The following is an 18,057-nucleotide window of genomic DNA, read 5'->3' as shown; positions in this document are numbered from 1 at the left end:
TGATGTTTGGTGCAAAACAAGAAATGATTCTCACTTTTCAGATCAAGAATGAGTGTGATTAGGCAAATTGCTCCAGGATTTTATGCTGCTTGGGAAAATGACACGGATTTTAGCATGTAATTAAAATTTATTTTACATATTTTTCTGCCTTTTTATTATTATCAATCATGTATACTTGAATTTGTGTATGTTGAGTTCATGTAGAAGAGGATCTGTGGTATGTCCCTTCTTTCTAATCATACAGCCTCCATGTTGGTACAAACCCTCATCATTTTATATCTGGATTGTTGCAGTAGCATTCTGGTTGGGTACCTTACTCCTCTTTCCCCACTTTAGTACATCATCCTCCACTCAGTTGCCCAAGTAATTTTCCTAAGGTACAGCACTGATCAGTGAACTCCAGGAGTCCCTTGTCATCTCAAGAGCTAAATATAAGGTTTTCTTTGGCTTTTAAAATCATTTACATCTTGGTCTTTTCCTTCCTTCCAATCTTCTTATGCTTTATAATCCATTGACATTGGCATTTCTCACACAAAGTATACCAACTTTCCTGTCTTTTTTAAGAATTATTTTTTTACAGATTACATGTCAATACATGTAAATTTTTCATTTTTTTCCTCTGACATTTTGCAGACTATGTTCTCAACCCTGCCTTTTCACTGGCTGTTTTCCATGTCTGAAATCCTTTCCCTTTTCTTCCTTTACCTCTTGACTTTCTTCAAGACATAGCTCAAAATCTTGCCTTTTGCAAGAGACTTTCTGACATTCTCCTCATCCCCTCTTGGTTAGGGTTATCCCTCTGAGATTCCTTCCCATTTACCCTGCACAGATTTTATCTGTACCTAACTTGCTTTTATGTGTATCTGTCCTTCATGAGATCTCTCTGACGGCACAGATCCAGTTTTTGCATTTCTCCCATAGTAAATGCTTCTTAATTGCTGATTGACACATGGACTAAATGTTATTAATTTTTTTTTTAAACAAAAAAGATGATACCTAGTAATGATAGAGACCAAGAGGCACAAACAAACGTATTTTTAGATGTTTCTAGCTTGTTAAAGGCTAATAAGAGTTATGCAATTTTATTCCTCATTTGAGTGCTTAGTTATCTTGTTGATGGTTATAATATTTACAACATCTTAATAGTAATATCTTGTGTGTTCATATTGTTGTGTTATTTACTTCAGTTGTTTTAATTCATCCCCAAATAAAATTCAGACTCTTCTGTTTGGAATTCTCAAAGATATACCACCTTATATTTCTGGCCTCATCTCATGTTGCTCTCACACGTAATTCAGCCTGGTTCCATGATTATGCCACCCAAATTCACAAGCATTCTCCTACATTTAGGCCCATGATCAGTTCCCTATGCCAGCAATGCTCTTCTTGCCTTTCTTAATTGAATTTCTACCTAACTCAATACCACATACCAACCTTTATGTAAAACCTTCCTTATCCCAAGTTTAGTAACAGTCATTGCCTTCAGATCTCATGTAGCAATTGGTTTTATAATTTTCTAATGCATTTTATAAAATATTACAACTATTAGTTATTTTATTTCCCTGCTATATTTTAGACTTTTGGATGTCATGTTTACTTTGTGTCCTGGCATAGTGATCAGTGCATAATAAATAGTTGCTTAAAATGTGTGCTGAATGTATCTCAAGTTTTACTTTAACTTAGATTATTAGGGAGGCTGAACACTTTATTTACTGGCTATAATATATTTATCTTCTATTGTAAATTGCTCATATTCTTTTCTCTTATAAGAAGTGTGTTTTCCATGAATATTTGTATCAGTCCTTCTATATTGTCTGTGCTTGTTATCTGTTCTACTTGTTGCAAATACTAAAACTGTTGCTCTATTCTTAGTTATTTCTTTTTGCTGCTGTATAGAAATTTTAATGTAAATTTGTCTTCTTTCTTCCATAGTATTTATTCAGTTCAACCATTAAGTTAAAATTTAGCTCCCATTTATACTTGAAATTGTTTGTACCATTCCCTTTGCCAATATGTTGTAGTTGGCTTTAATGTATATTATCCAACAGGAAATTATTTGAGTTAGTATGAGGTGAGAATATAAATTATATTCTGACTTCTTAAATTTCTCCAATATTTATTAAATGATGAATCATTTTCCCAGTGTTTATTTTCCACAGGCTTATCAAACACTTTAAGCCTTTTTTGTCTATTCCTGGCATCTTCATTCCGTTTCATTAGTCTTTTGTCTTTTTGATTTTTGTTTTTCTTTTTTCTTGCTGAGTAACAAATAGTTCTGATGATCATGATTCATCTGTTTTAGCTTTAGTGCGTATATCTATTCTCACACAATTTTCTCTCTCAAAAGTGCTCCTCAATATCATTTCCCACTTTTCCTTATAAATATCCTTTAGATTTTATCCAGTTTTGTGTTTTTAAAAAATATGTACATTCATATTAATTTATATCTCTAAATTAATTTTAAAAATATTTTTCTACATTATTCTGACCCAACCCTAGACATTAAAAGCCTTTGCATTTATTTAGTTTTTCCTGTTTTTATAAATTCTGAATTCTTGTGGAGAAGTAAAATATTTAAAGTATACTTTTGGCTTTTTAAATTCACCAGAAGAATTTTTCAGATGATGTAGATGATTTTTATTAATTATTTTAAAAAGCCAAGAAGTTGCTGCTTTGGGATTCTATAATGTAGCATGCTTTTATCACAGATTTTGAATATTTACACATATCTCAGTAACTATGTAAAATAGTTTCTATGTAAAAGGAATTTTCACTGTTACATAGGGAGGTTTGTTGAATTGTCTAAGCAGTTTGACTTTTTCTATTTAGATTGTAAGCTCTGTCAGAGCCAGCACCCCATTTTATATCTTTTTGAATTATTAGTGCCTAGCACAATGCATTGCACAATAGTAGGCGTTGAGTAAGTATTTGATTATCATTACATAATAGGCTGTTCTCTGTGCATTTTGTTGGGGGCATGAGTTTACTTGAATTTTTTGCTTTGTGTTCCCTACAGCCCCATTGACAAACCTTCAGATTCCCTCAGTATAGGGAATGGTGACAATTCACAACAGGTAAGATTTTGGTTGAGTAGTATCTCCTTTTTCTGACATCACTGAAGAATGAGGTATATATTCTACATGAATCAGTTTTCCATATAATTAAATCTTTCTATTTATAACCCTAAAACAACTATTTTTGATAGAATTATTTAAAAAACATATTATTTATTTTTACTTGCCTTCTTAAAACAGAGTATAGCCAATATAATTAAAGCTCTTCTTGATGATTCTTTTTAAAACATCCATTTTTATATTATGCTATACTATTGAGGTATACTAAGCTTCTTGTTTTAAGTGGGATCCAGTTGTTTTGAGTTATTGTGTGTTTTTTAAACTTTTCCCCTTTCTGTTAACATGTACGCCTCTAATAAATTCTTTGCTACTTGCTAGTTGGCTCCATCCTCATTGCTATAAGTTGGGGGAGGGGAGAGAAATCAAAACTGTCTTCTTAGAATTGTGTCCAATTTTGAAAATTAAAAAAAAGTTTTTTTAATTAAAAAAAAAATCTTACCTTCTGTCTTAATGTCAATTCTAAAATAGAAGAGTGGCAAGGGCAAAGCAATTGTGTTTAAGTGTCTTGCCCAGGGTCATATAGCTAGGAAATGTTTGAATTCAGATGTGTGTTCCTAACTCCAGGCCTGTTACTCTATCCACTGTACTACCTAGCTGTCCCTGTATTATACCCAATTTTAGATTTGATTTAGTTCTTGAAGGATTCTTTGCTAAATAAAATTTGTGAGCATGTATTTTCTTTTCTTTTCTTTTTTCTTTTTTTTTGGCATCTGCTTTGACTGCTTAATGGAATTTCTTTGCCTTTGTCTTTCTTTTGCCAATGTTCTAAATATGTTTTAATGTGACCATAGTCATTCTAGGTCACCGAGAGACTATCACTACTACTAATGTGACCTCTGTGTGAGGCATTCTCTATGTCTGTTTATCTGATGTTATGTATGAGGGTAATAATTTGTAAGTAATCATTTTGAGTATTTTGTAAATAATAAACCATGGCTATTTTTAATGAAATATGATTAACATATGGATAGCTTTTTAGTCCAGTGGATAGATTCTATGCCTAGAGTCAGGAAAACCCAAGTTTCTGTAGAGCCCTAGTCACTTTCTAGCTTTGTTGACCGTAGACAAGTTATTGAACTTGTGTTTGCCTTACTTTCCTCATCTGTAAGAAGAGGATAATAATACTCACCTCACAGGATTGTTGGGCGAATCAGATGAGGTAACACAGAGTAGGTCCCATATAAATTCTAAATCAAACTCTCCCCCCCCCCCCCCACATCTGTTACATGTGAATTAAAAAGATTTGTTTTTCTTCATTCTTCTTTTGTTTTCTCTGTTTAGATATCTAATAGTGATACACCGTCACCACCTCCTGGTTTATCAAAACCTAATCCAGCCATCCCCATCAGTTCATCTAATCACAGTGCAAGGTCCCCTTTTGAAGGGGCAGTAACAGAGTCACAGTCACTATTCTCGGACAACTTCCGGCATCCCAACCCCATTCCTAGCGGGCTACCCCCTTTCCCCAGCTCCCCACAGACTTCCAATGACTGGCCAACAGCACCAGAACCACAGAGCCTCTTCACATCAGGTATGAATGCTTGAGTATCCCATCATTGTAATGTCATGAAACCCATAGATATACAGACCTGATTCCTACTCCCGTTCCCCCTGTTTTTTCTTTTAAATATAAATTTTTGTTTAAGTCTCTAAAACTAAAGATTTTTAAAGGGCTTTGAAGCTTATAGAAGTTTTAAAGAATTCCAAGCACCTATTTTAAAATCAAAACTGATTTTTAAGGCATTATTTAGCTTTTCCCCCCCTTATAGCACAAAGGTAAATGATTTAGGGAATAGACATTAAATGCAGTATTGTCAGATTGTATTGATTTTTATGTTCATTTCAAGTCTTTTCTAGTGGGAAAGATTACATAAAATAAAATGGCAGTAGAATTCATAAAAATCCATAGGGTATACAATTTAAGTAAAAATAGAGATTAGTATAAATCAACATCAAGATTATTCAGTTGTATACCCTATGTTCCTTGGCATTATATCTATCATATGCCAAAATGATTTTTACCCCATTGTCTTGACCAACTTTAAGCTTCATTTAATCCTTACTTTATGAATTAAAAGTGAAGGAAAATTCCAGTTACTTGCTGAGTTCACTTTAGTAGCCCGTTCTGAGTTTTGATTATAATGGGGAGTGATGAAGATGTGAATGTTTTTTCTTTTACTCAATTCTACACCATAATTATCTATTTGTTATACCTTCCTTATTGAAGTATTTTTTTAAGCCCTTACCTTCCATCTTGGAGTCAATACTGTGTATTGGCTCCAAGGCAGAAGAGCAGTAAGGGCTGGGCAGTGGCGGTTAAGTGACTTGCCCAGGGTCACCCAGCTAGGAAGTGTCTGATGCCAGATTTGAACCTAGGAGTTCCTGTCTCTAGGCCTGGCTCTCAATCCATTGAGCCACCTAGCTGCGCCCTCCCCCCTTATTGATGTATTAAAAGCATAAGGTGTCAGGGATGGATAAAGCTCTTACATAAGCATTTGATATGAGAATATTTAGTTTTTATTTCTGTGTATATTATATTTGACAAGTTTCTCACGCTTGCCCAAATACGTACTACTCCAGAGAAAATTAAAGTATGGATTTGCTAATTATAATTTTTCCCTCTTGACAGAAACAATTCCAGTGTCATCCTCTACAGACTGGCAAGCAGCATTTGGCTTTGGTTCCTCTAAACAGCAAGAGGATGACTTGGGGTTTGACCCCTTTGATATCACTCGAAAAGCCTTAGCAGACCTAATTGAGAAGGAACTGTCGGTCCAAGATCAACCCTCCCTTTCGCCCACATCTCTTCAGAACCCTTCCTCACACACTACAACCGCCAAAGGGCCTGGCCCTGGATTTCTGCATCCTGCTGCACCCACAAATGCCAACTCTCTCAGTAGCACCTTTTCAGTCTTGCCACAGAGGTTCCCTCAGTTTCAGCAACACCGGGCGGTTTATAATTCATTCAGTTTTCCAGGCCAGGCAGCCCGCTATCCTTGGATGGCCTTTCCACGAAATAGCATCATGCACTTGAACCACACAGCAAACCCCACCTCAAATAGTAATTTCTTGGACTTGAATCTCCCGCCACAACACAGCACAGGTCTGGGAGGGATCCCTATAGCAGGTAGGTTCATTTGAAGCCTCCATGAATTTGCGCATGACTCATGCCTTCACTTTCTTGGGTGAAGAGGGAAGAAATAATCAGTTTCTAGCCCTAGATTTCCTGATAATTTCTGTGGAAATATTTGTTGTTTTTAAAGGTCTTTTTTATTAATCTTGAAGAAGTTTAATTGGATGCTTTGCCTTGTAACTTTGAGCTTTATAAGGATGGTGGAGTATTATAATCCTAACTATTATTTTTAAAAATTCTATTACATAGTGGGTAATTTTAGTTTTTGTACAGCTTTCTTGCTGTATTTTGGTTTACTACATATATGAAAGGAAATAGAGATTTGGAGTTTTGGTACTATAGAATTGAGCATCAAAGTATAGGTGCTGATTTTACTTTCTCAAAAAACTTGTGCTAAAATGTTTAATGATGGTAATTAGTGAGAGCATGAGGGATAGAACCACTTGTCAACAAATTTGGGTAGATTATTTACTTTGGTATATACAAAGATACATCAAACCTCTACTGCATATTGATAAAGTACTTCATATTTTGTGAACTTTTGAATATTAATGTTCCACAGATACTTTATATATGTGCAAAAATTTTCATTCTGCAAAAGAAAAACTGCTCTGGTCAAGATGATTGAACATTTAGTTTTCCAAGCTTTTCTTTATAGGAGAATACTTTCTATTCCTCCAAGTTTGCTATCTCACTAGGTCTGGTTCCAATACTGCTGTCCTTAACAGACCCAATTATAAGTTATGAAAAATCATTTGGAACATTTTAGACTCTCTGCCTTTAAGTTCTTAAGTATTTATTTTATTCTCAGCAGTGTTTTTAAATTGGGTTTTAGAATTGCTTTCACTTAAGGACTTTACTTTCCTGGTTCTCTCAAATGACATGTTACTTTTCCATATGATTTCTCTCAGTCTTTAAGATTTTTCACATTATAATGACAAAGGTGTGCTATTTAATGGTGAAGATGAATGTGTTACTGCTGACATGCCTTCACTAGTACATGTGCATCAAAAATTTTTTTAGAATATTATACTTTTAATGACCATTTCAAGTGCTCTTAAGCTCTTCTAATAAACCATAAAAGATATTTACAGGACAATTAACTAGGGGTGGAAAGTACAGTCTGTAACTGTTATTTTAAAAGGTTTACCTGAATGAGACTGTACCTAACAATTCCTTCTGTGCAGTAGACATTTCTTTTTTAATTTGATTTTTAGCAGTAGTTGGTCCCACTTAATTTTTTTAAATTGTATTTCCACATATCTGCCATATAAAACAAAAACTAAAAAATCAACAAGTATTTATTGAGTTCCTATTCTACACCAATCATTCTTCTGAGATTTGTGGGAAACATAAACTGGAAAACATAGATAGCATGGTACAGTGGTCTTAGAATGAGAAACTCTGTGACCCAAAAGAAGTCACCTAACTTAGGCTTCTGTTTCTTCATCTACAAAATGAAGCCAATGATATTGAGTTTATCCTCATCACAGGGTTGTGAGGAAAGAAATTAGAACTTATTTGTTATTGATTGTAATCTCCTTTGAGGTAGAAATGATAGTTGAGGAGCCAAAACAATCTTGGAAAAATGTGATAATCTGTGTAATATTCATAAATGTGTAATAGAATTTAGAAAAGGGAAAAACTGCATCATGCATAGTAGCTGGAGAAGACTTCAATAAGATTTTTACCTTGAAATAAGGGATTTCTATAAACAGATATGAAAAGGTAAAGTATCACATAGAGGGAATGAAATGAACATATTGACAATAATGTATGTCTAGGATATATTCAAGAGATAGTGAGTAGATCTATCTGCTGTTTATTATTCTATATCTGCCTTATTTTCTAGACTGCCTGAGTAGGATAGAACAATATTCTAGAAAGTCTTGAAAAGCAGGCAGAGCAGCTTGGACTAAACTTAATAAAGGACTCCAGTAGAGCAGTAATAATTAGCTTTTTTTACTTGATGTTTTTGCTTTTGCTTACTATATAACTGCCTTTTATTCTACTAGTGTACATTAACCCCTGCCAGAAAAGAATAGAATCACTGCACCTGTTAATTAGTTTGGAATCTTCATTTAATATAGGTAGAATATGAAGCATTTGGGCCATTCTTTGCTAACTTAGGGTTATTCTATGAAAAATTTTCAGTTTTATAATTAATATATGTAGGTTGTTTTGTGTTAACAAATGAAAAAATAGAGGGGGAAATCCTCTAAACTTCAGAAATCCAGACTTGATCTAAATCATTAAGCGGCCTTTTTACTCCTCCCCAAGGGAGGCATGATGTTATTTCACTTTTTAAGTGTTCTAAAGCATTGAAGATTCATGCTTACTTGACATGTAGAGTATGTTTCATGCTAGGCCAAGAATAGCTCTTAAATAATTTAAACCTCTTGACACTATTTTTATGAAGAATCTGGCATCTGGAATAATTTTTATAATACTAAAGTATTCAAGGATTATAACTTGGATTGTTTGGCAAAAGGGCTAACATAACCTCATATTTTGGAATAGAATATTTTGGTTTATCCTGTTACTAACCCCTCATATATTTATCCTAACAGGCCTCTATTCAGATTTCTACTGGGGCCAGTAGTAGTCTTTCTACAAAATGGAAGCTTTAAAGGAGGGAATGTTTTCTCTTAAGTAAAAAACTGACTTATGTTCTTAGTTTCTGTTTATAAAGTGGTCAGGTTGTCTAGATTTTCTTGAAGAACCCTTTTGTGTTTATTTTGATTCAGTTACTTTGCTAGTTTATTGCTGCTTTTTCTTATTTTCAGTTGAGATATAAAAACAAAATTATTGACTGATAGAAATTGTATTTGAATAAGACTATAAGATCCTTGAGAGTAGAAGCAATTTAAAGAATTTACCCATAAGATTTCCTATAGGGACCAGGAAGGTACATTGCATAGAAATAGGTGCTCAAACAAACAAACAAACAAATAAATAGAAATTTACCAGAAGTAGCATAAGTTGCTTCATTAAACATTACTATTATTAAATACTACTTAGAGTAATATAAATACTTATCACTGTTATTCTGCACAATTTGCTAGACACTGTATAGAATATTCTGTGGAATTGTATAGAAAGTAAAATGATTCCTCTTCCCTCTCCCCAAGAACATTCACATTATGTATCTGTATGAACTAACATGTCATACAGATACTACCATGCCAGCATATTTATCTTTTGTTAAAATTTAAAATGCTAAACAAAAATAAGGGAGCAAAAGTGAGACTGATTTTTAAAGTATACCATGGAGAGAGTACTTGGATAGAGATTTTTTACAAGTAAGTTTCATTAATTCTAGCTGAGAAGTATTTTGAAATGTTTGACTTGTCTTCTTTTCTTAATTAAAATGATGAAGATACCTCAGTCATTCATTCAACATTTATTAATCATTTACTATGTACCAGACACTGTGCCAAGCACTGGAGATAAAAAGAAAGACAAAAGACAGCCTCTGCTATTCACAGATTAAGGGGAGAGACATTACATGGCAAATAGTTATGTACAAACAAGCTATATATAGGATAAAATGGAAATGATTAACTGAATCAGGAAAATCTTCCTGTAGAAAGTAGGATTTTAGCTGGGACTTAAAGGAAGCCAGAGAAGTAGAGGAGAAGAAAGAACATTTGAAGCCTAGGAGGCAACCAGTGAAAAGGCCAGGAAGTTGGGAGTTGGTAAAGCCTTGGCAACAGATTGGATATTGCAGGGGTAGGGATTGAGAGTGAGGAGCCAAGGATGACACCTATATTGTAAACCCAAGTGACTAGAAAATTAGTGATATGTTCAATAATAATAGGAACATTAGGACAGAAGAGAGGATTATGGGGAAAAGGAGGGAAAGAAAGGAATAAGCACTTATTATAAGCACCTGCTGTGTTAAGCACTGTGCTGCATGCTTTACAAATATTGATTCATTTGATCCTCAGAGAAACTCTGATGTAGTTTCTGTTATCATCATCCTTATTTTAACTGCTGAAGCAACTGAGGCAGGCAGAGATTAAATTAATTACCCAGGATCACAGGGCTAGTAAGTATCTGAGGCTTCCTGACTCCATGCTCAGTGTTCTAGTCACTCTACCTCATAGCTCCCTGAAGGTGGTATAGTTCAGTTTTAGACACATTGAGTTTGAGATGTCAGCAGAGATGTTAGGAGTAGTTACATAGACAGTTATCAGCATAAAGATAACTAGACTCATGTGATTTTAATGAGGTCACCTAGTGGAATAGTGTAGAGGGAGAAGAGAAGACACCCAGGGCAGAGCCTAGGGAACACCCCTGGTTAACAGAAGTGACCTCAGTAAAGACTAAACCCTTACCCTCTGTCTTGGAGTCAATACTGTGTATTGGCTCCAAGGCAGAAGAGTGGTAAGGGCTAGGCAATGGGGGGTCAAGTGACTTGCCCAGGGTCACACAGCTAGGAAGTGTCGAGGTCAGATTTGAACCTAGGACCTCCCATCTCTAGGCCTGGCTCTCAATCCACTGAGCTACCCAGCTGCCCCCTGTTAGTCATTTTAGAGATAGCAGTTGAATGATAGAAGTCAGATAATAGAGAATTAAGAAGAAAATGAGAAAAAATGAATACTTTGGTAATATTTTTCTTAGGTTGCATATGTAGCTTTTTTTTACTTAGTAGGGATCTTTTTAGGAAATGCTGGACAAATTTTTCTAAAGTTATTAGAAGTGAGCTGGAAGATTTAACACACCTAAGATTTTTAAGATATCAGTGTTCTTTAAATGTTGTTATTCTTAGCAAAAGTCCATTCAGTTTTTAAAATGGACTTTGATCTCTTTTATATATGAAGTTGACATTCAACTAGTTCCCCAGGGCATGTGCTTGAACCTGTGGTAATAGATTTCCACCACCACCACCACCACCACCCTAGTTCCCATGGTTTCCTGTGCTAATAAGGGCATGTACTTTTGAGGCAACTGTAAGGAATTTAGTAATACAGCCTACTGGACTTGTATTCAAGGCCTTTCTCTACTCCTTACCTCCTTTATTACCTTGTGTTATTCATTTCACCTTTCTGGGCCTCAGGTTTCTTATCTGGAAACTGAAAAGCTTGAACTAAAAAGTTTCGTATGTCTCTTCTGACTTTAAATCTATGATTCTGTGCATACCTAAACCACACAGATAGACCTTCCTTTGGGCCAAGTTTGGGTTATGCTTTCACCAACCATTTTAATCCATACTTTACATAGCACAAATTTCCTACTTGAGAGATAGGTAGTTTGTTCATCAAAAGCAAGATGTGTTGCTTTGAGAATGGAAATAATCATTTCTTTTACTTTATCAATCATCTACAATCTATGTTTATTGTATTTTTGTGTTGTGTGTGAGATGAATAAAATCTACAAAAGTTTATTTTAAATATTCCATTATGCCAAAAGTAGACACTAAATAATAGGGAGTGTGAGCCTTATTTCACCAATGAATTCCTTAAAGTTCTTTTAAATTTAAAACTTCCAATGGGAAAGACAATCTCTTAGAATCTTGTTTATTGAAATGTGGCAAGGTTCCTTGATAATTTTATGTTATGTAGATTAATGTGCAAAATAAGGAACTGACAACAAAAAATAAGAATTGTGTTTTATATGAGATCTGAACACATACTATGTATAGATCTATATGTCTTAGAAGAAATTATCCAAATTTCAAATTGAATCATAGCATTTTACTATTTTCTTAGTGTTTTAAAAGCTAAAAATCAATCTGCAGGTGGTGTAAGGTCTTTTATTGTAAATATGTTTACACAATGTTCATATACACTATTTTTAGAATATTTCAGGGTCCTTTTGGCTAATGAAATTTTCTTATCTTCAGTAAACTTCACTTCAGTTTTTTTAAACAAATATTTCTTAATAGTTTTTTTGGTGTGTTTAAATGTTTATAAGGATAGCTTTTTCCCTTTTTCTAGACATACTTAAATTGTCAAGCCTTTTAAGAATGGGATACTTTTAATGCAACATAATACATATTAATATTCAAGAATGTATATAAGTTATAATTAACTCCCAAGTACTTTGTAAGATTTTTTTTTAAAAAAACCCATGGCTTACTTTACATTAAATTCCTGCCTTTAAACATATTTAAATATCATTTTAAAAAATGAACTTAACAGATCTAGTCACCTCTGACTACATTATGACCAACTTCTTCAGAGGGGAAGAAGACATGAGCCTTTCAACCATGCCACTCTCAACCTCTTCCCCTCTCATTATGACACAGACAGCAGTCTTCAACTTTTCAAATGATTGTAACCTGACAACAGAATAGAGAAGTTTGTTTTGGAGTGTTTACATGGACTTTTGGATTTTTGCATGATTCGTTTTCTTTTTTTTTTTCTTCAAAACTTATTTTATATATTTTTATCAATACTTTTTGTTTTTATAATACATTCATTTCTGAATATATCCTTTCCAGCAAACTGTCTCTTGGAACAAAGAATTTAAAAAGAGGATAAAAAGCTGTTCAACAAAATTAACCAACACATTGACTGTGTTTGACAGCAGATGCAACATTCCACACTCATATACCCCCAGTATCTACAGTGAAGGAGAGGGAGGTACATTTTCTCAACTTTCCTCTGTAGCTAAGCTTGATCATTATAATTAGATAGCATTTAATTTTAATTTTTTGCTTTCTTTTTACTTTGTTGTAGTCCTTATAGACATATTGTTTTCCAAATATTCATCACTTCCATTTTTCATCAGTTCATTTAAGTCTTCTCATCTTTTTCAGTATTCATCATATTGGTCATTTTTTAGTGTCATATTTCACTGCTTTCATATGCTACATCTTATTTATTCTTTCCCTAGTTCATGGCTACCTACTTTGTTTCCAGTTCTTTGGCACCACAAGAAGCATTGCAATGAATATTTTGGTATATAGGGGACTCTTTCTGTCTTTGTTGAAGTATATACCTAGTAGTAGGATCTCTGAGGCAAAGCATATGGGCATTTTAATCAAGTTTTTTTCCCTTCATAATTCCAAATTACTTCCTAAAATGATTGGTTCATATAAAAATTCTACTAGCAGTGGCTTAATTAGCGTGCCTCTATTTTCATCTTTTTTCAGCATAATTCTTTTTTGATATTAAAACCTACAAAAGTTTATTCTTAAAGTCCCATTAGATTAGTATCTTGAAAGTAATTAAATGCCAAAATAATCAAAGTATGAACTTATTTCATGCTACTGCATTGTATAACTAGTATGTCATCTTCTGGGTGTGAAATGTTATTTGTTAGCAGAGCTTAGTCATAACTTTATTTTTGCTGATGACTATTTTACTGGCAAATAACTTTGTAGTATTATGGAGGAGTGCAACTTATTCATTTTTGGGATTTTTATTTAATTAATTTAGAATATTTTTCCATGGTTACAAGATTCATGTGTTTTCCCTGCCCTTTCCCAATCCCCCTCCCATAGCCAATGCGCAATTCCTCTGGATTTTACATATGTCATTGATCAAGACCCATTTTTACACCATTAATATTTGTACTAAGGTGATTGTTTAAAGTCTACATCCCTCATCATATCCCCATCAACCTTTGTGATTGAGCAGTTGTTTTTCTTTGTTTCTACTCCCACAGTTCTTCCTCTGAATGTGGATAGCATTCTTTCTCATAAGTCCCTCTGAATTGTCCGGGATCATTGCATTACTGCTAGTAGAAAAGTCTATTACATTCGATTGTGTCACAGTGTATCTGTCTCTGTGTACAATGTTCTCCTGATTCTGCTCCTTTCACTCTGCATCAATTCCTGGAGGTCATTCTAGTTCACATGGAATTCCTCCAGTTCATTATTCCTTTGAGCACAATAGTTTTCCATCACCAATATGTACCACAATTTGTTCAGCCATTCCCCAATTGAAGGGCATCCCCTCATTTTCCAATTTTGCCACCACAAAGAGCGCAGACATGACTATTTTGATACAAGTCTTTTTCCTTAAGATCTTTTTAGGGTACAAACCCAGCAGTGCTATGGCTGGATCAAAGGGTAGATATTCTTTTATCGCCCTTTGAATATAGTACCAAATTGCCTTCCAGAGTGTTTGGATCAATTCACAACTCCACCAGCAATGTATTAATGTCCCAATGTTGCCACATTCCCTCCAACATTAACATTTATTACTTTCCTTTACTGTCATGTTAGCCAATCTGCCAAGTATAAGGTGGTACCTCAGAGTTGTTTTGATTTGCATTTTTCTGATTATAAGAGATTTGGAACACTTTTTCATGTCCTTATTAATAATTTTGATTTCTTTTTCTGAAAATTACCTCTTCATGTCCCTTGCCCATAGGAGTGCAATTTATATAGATTAGTTTCTAGGAGCACACTAGGATGGTACTAATAACCTATTTACTGATTTCCAAAAAGTAGGGAATATGGGAATTAAGAAGATAAACATCTCTTAGGTGTTTTCCTATCCTCTTTAGGAAATATTCATTTAAAAGTATACATTTGATTGTATCATTTGTTTTTCTGAAAGATGGTATTAGAATTCTTTGGTTTTGGTTATATTGGTTTTTAAGTCCACCATTTTTATATTGCTGAATGGTTAGAAACTTTGTTTTATACATTTTTGAAAAAATGTTAAGTTAATGTTAAAATTGGAAAAGAAGCTACTTTTAAGTTCCAAAATGCCCTTTTAATACTTTTCAAAAATGTACATTCCCTAATGTTGTTCTGGTATATGAGGTAGTGTTTCTACAGTGACTTTTTAGTTTTTTTTGTAAAGATTATTTATTAGACAGAGATAATGAAGCTAAGCTGGAAGTTTTGACACCAGAAAACTGCAAAGTTAGTTAAGTTGAAAGTGGGGATTTCTTGTTTTTTTGCATAAGACAAAGGACTACTTGTAGAATAAATAATTTTAGAACCCATATTGAAGATAAATTAGGGGCAGTTAGGTGACACAGTAGACAGAGTGCTAGACCTGTAGACAGATGAACCTGGGTTCAGATTTGACCTCAGACACTTCTTAGCTATGTGACCCAAGACAAGTCAATTAGCCCATGTTGTCTAGACCATACCACTCTTCTGTCTTAGAACTGAGTATCGGTTGTTCATTTTATTAAAATGGAATCATAACTTTTAAGATGTATACATTTTGTTATTTTTTAATTGTTAATGCATGTTGAAGTCAATAAGGCTTTATGAAGCCATTGGCTTTTAAAAGCTTTTGAGGAAGATAAAGCACTTCACCTTCATTTTAAGGTCTGGCCTGATAGAAATAGAAGAGTACCCAGGTACTTTATTAAATTTCATTCTCTGTTGATTAATTGAATTCTCTTGTTCTCCTGTCTCCCTTCTTTCTCTTTGATCTGTATCTCCTTCCTTCCTTTCCCACTTTTTCCCCCTACCCCCCTCTCTTTTCATTCCCCTTCTCTTTTCTCCTTTCCCTCCCTCTCTTCTTCACTCTTCTCTCATCTACTCCTGACTGTCTTTCCCTCCCACACATCCCCCCTTTCTCCCTTTCCGTCTTCCTCTTTCTCCTTCTCCCTCCTGTTTTCTTTCATTTAAAATGCCAAAGAACGTTGGGCTTTATTCCCAGATTCCTTCTACTCATATTTGCTACTTTTCAGTGTTCTCCTATTGGCAACAGTCTGAGTCTTTTAATGGTTGAGTTTCCTCACACAACTGTTAGTTTATTTTCAGCTCTCATTTGATGGTCTTTCTGGTAAAACTTGTTATTGTCTACTCTACCTGGCCTCTGTTTCTTTACAAAAAAAAATCACAAAAATATCCCCTTTTCACATAAGATTTTATATTCATTACTAACATTCCTAAGTTCTCAAAAAACATTTTTTCCTATCCCCATGCCTCCTAAAATCATTCTTCTTACTCTTAGTTCCTCCTAAGTCTAAAAAATAGATTTTTAACCTCGCTTGTACTATAGTTTCAGAAACCCAGAAAGATCAGTTTTAGGTCAAACTGAAAAAAAATACTACTTTAACATAGAACTCATTATCACTAAGTGATAATGCAATATATAAGTAGATTCACAGTTTTCAGAGGACAAATCCATAATGAATTATTAAAGGAAGCTACATATATTTGGAAAGCTGGGTCTTTTAATCTTTGCCACTGCTGAATAAGCACATCCTTCCACAAAATGTCACGTTTGCACCCATTATTGGAAAACGAGTACTAGGTCAGATGAGGCAGTGTGTCATTTTGTATGTTGTTTATTTACTTCTTTGTCATCAAAATTATTCCATTAAAAATTTATTAATGGAATGCTTTACTTACTCTTTAGCTGTTATTTACTTTGCTTCATGTAGAATTTGTAACCACTTTAATACTTATAACAGCTTAAATGGAGTACAGTTACTTCTTATATAAACCTCGGAACCTTCAACATTGGATCAAACACATGGTTCCATCTACCTCACTGCTCTGTCTCCTGACAGTGATACCATAGAATATTGAATATTTTTACCTATAGTTGAAACTGATGGTAATTTAGAATTTGAAAGTCTTAAGTTTGAATAATGTATGTTAATATTGGTACTTGTGACCTGTGTTTATATTTATATTCTTCACTCCAAGGATATTAAGAAGCAGGTTGAGTTTTCCATAGGTTGTGTTCTTAAATATAAATATTCCTATTGATATGGTTCCCATCTCTTCTACATACATAAGTACCCAAGGGCATTCTTGTATGCCACAAATAAAACCCATTATCAACACAGGTTTTTCCTTCAAAATCACAAAGGGGAGAAGTTTTCTTAAACCTTATTTGGGGAGGTTACAGTTATGTGAATAGTTAATGAAAAGTATACCCAATAATCATTTCTTAATATCCTAAGTTGTTAACATCTTGGTCTACATTCAACATAAACATAATTCTGATTTATAAAAGTCTGTTTTACAGTGGTAGAAATTATACCACTATGATTTGTTGTGAGAAACCTATAAGGAATTATATCCTATGTTTGACTATAATTGAGATTTTTGCCATAGAGCTTTTAGAAGTCTGCCTTACTTGTAAAAATGTCTTCATATAGTGCAGAAGGTAGTATAACTGTTTCTGAGAATTTTATTTATTAATTTGTTTGTTGGTTACAATAAAATTCTCTGATTTTCTCTTTTTTCTGTTCCCTTCCTGAACTAGAGAAGGCATCATTTGACACACACACACACACCCCTCCAACCCCCCCGCCATGTACATATCAACTATGCCTTTTGTGTTTCTGTTCTTTCTCTGGAGATAGGCACAAGTTATTCCCCAAACATTAGTTCTATAGCTGTATTTAATATTCTCTTAATTTTACTTGTTTCACTTGTCATAACTTCATATTGGTCTTTTCTTTTGGAAAAGAAATCAGATATAAAAATTGAGTAACTAGAAGAGGGGTGGGCATCTGGGCCCAGTCAGTGTTTTCATTAAAAAAGGAATAAACTGTTCCACAGATGCTAGAGAGAGAGGCTAATTACGAAAGGAAGGTATTCCAGGTCTTAGAGAATAATTTTGGAGAATAGAGATACTACTTGGATTGATGAGAAAGAGAATAGATTATAAAGGTATGTTGAGAAAATAAGAAAGCTCCAATCCAGGGAGTTCTTTCCATATATCAGTAAGGTGGCAAGTATGACATTAGGTGTAATTGTGAAGTTAGAGAAGATGGGATTTGTAGCAGGACATGTGGAGAAAGGATATAGTCTTCTACTCCTTTTGCCCCACCACATATCCTTCAATCTAGTGACACTGGACTGGCTGTTACATGAACATATTCCATCTCTTGGCTCTATGCATTTCT

At 34.0% G+C, this 18,057-nt stretch overlaps 1 protein-coding gene across 1 annotated transcript in view; it reads left to right on the top strand.

The window, feature by feature from the left end:
• The window catches only part of CNOT4 (CCR4-NOT transcription complex subunit 4), a 207,758-nt gene that overhangs the window by 170,918 nt on the left and 18,783 nt on the right, over window positions 1-18,057 (top strand). Inside the window, 3 exon segments of the mRNA XM_001367499.3 lie at window positions 3,017-3,074; window positions 4,416-4,665; window positions 5,764-6,261. Of these exon segments, the coding sequence (XP_001367536.2) occupies window positions 3,017-3,074; window positions 4,416-4,665; window positions 5,764-6,261 (806 nt within the window).

This window comes from Monodelphis domestica, chromosome 5 (assembly GCF_027887165.1).
Source record: "Monodelphis domestica isolate mMonDom1 chromosome 5, mMonDom1.pri, whole genome shotgun sequence".
NCBI classification, from domain to species: domain Eukaryota; kingdom Metazoa; phylum Chordata; class Mammalia; order Didelphimorphia; family Didelphidae; genus Monodelphis; species Monodelphis domestica.
The sequence above is the reverse complement of the archived record's forward strand: the minus strand, read 5'-3'. Positions and strand labels throughout refer to the sequence as shown.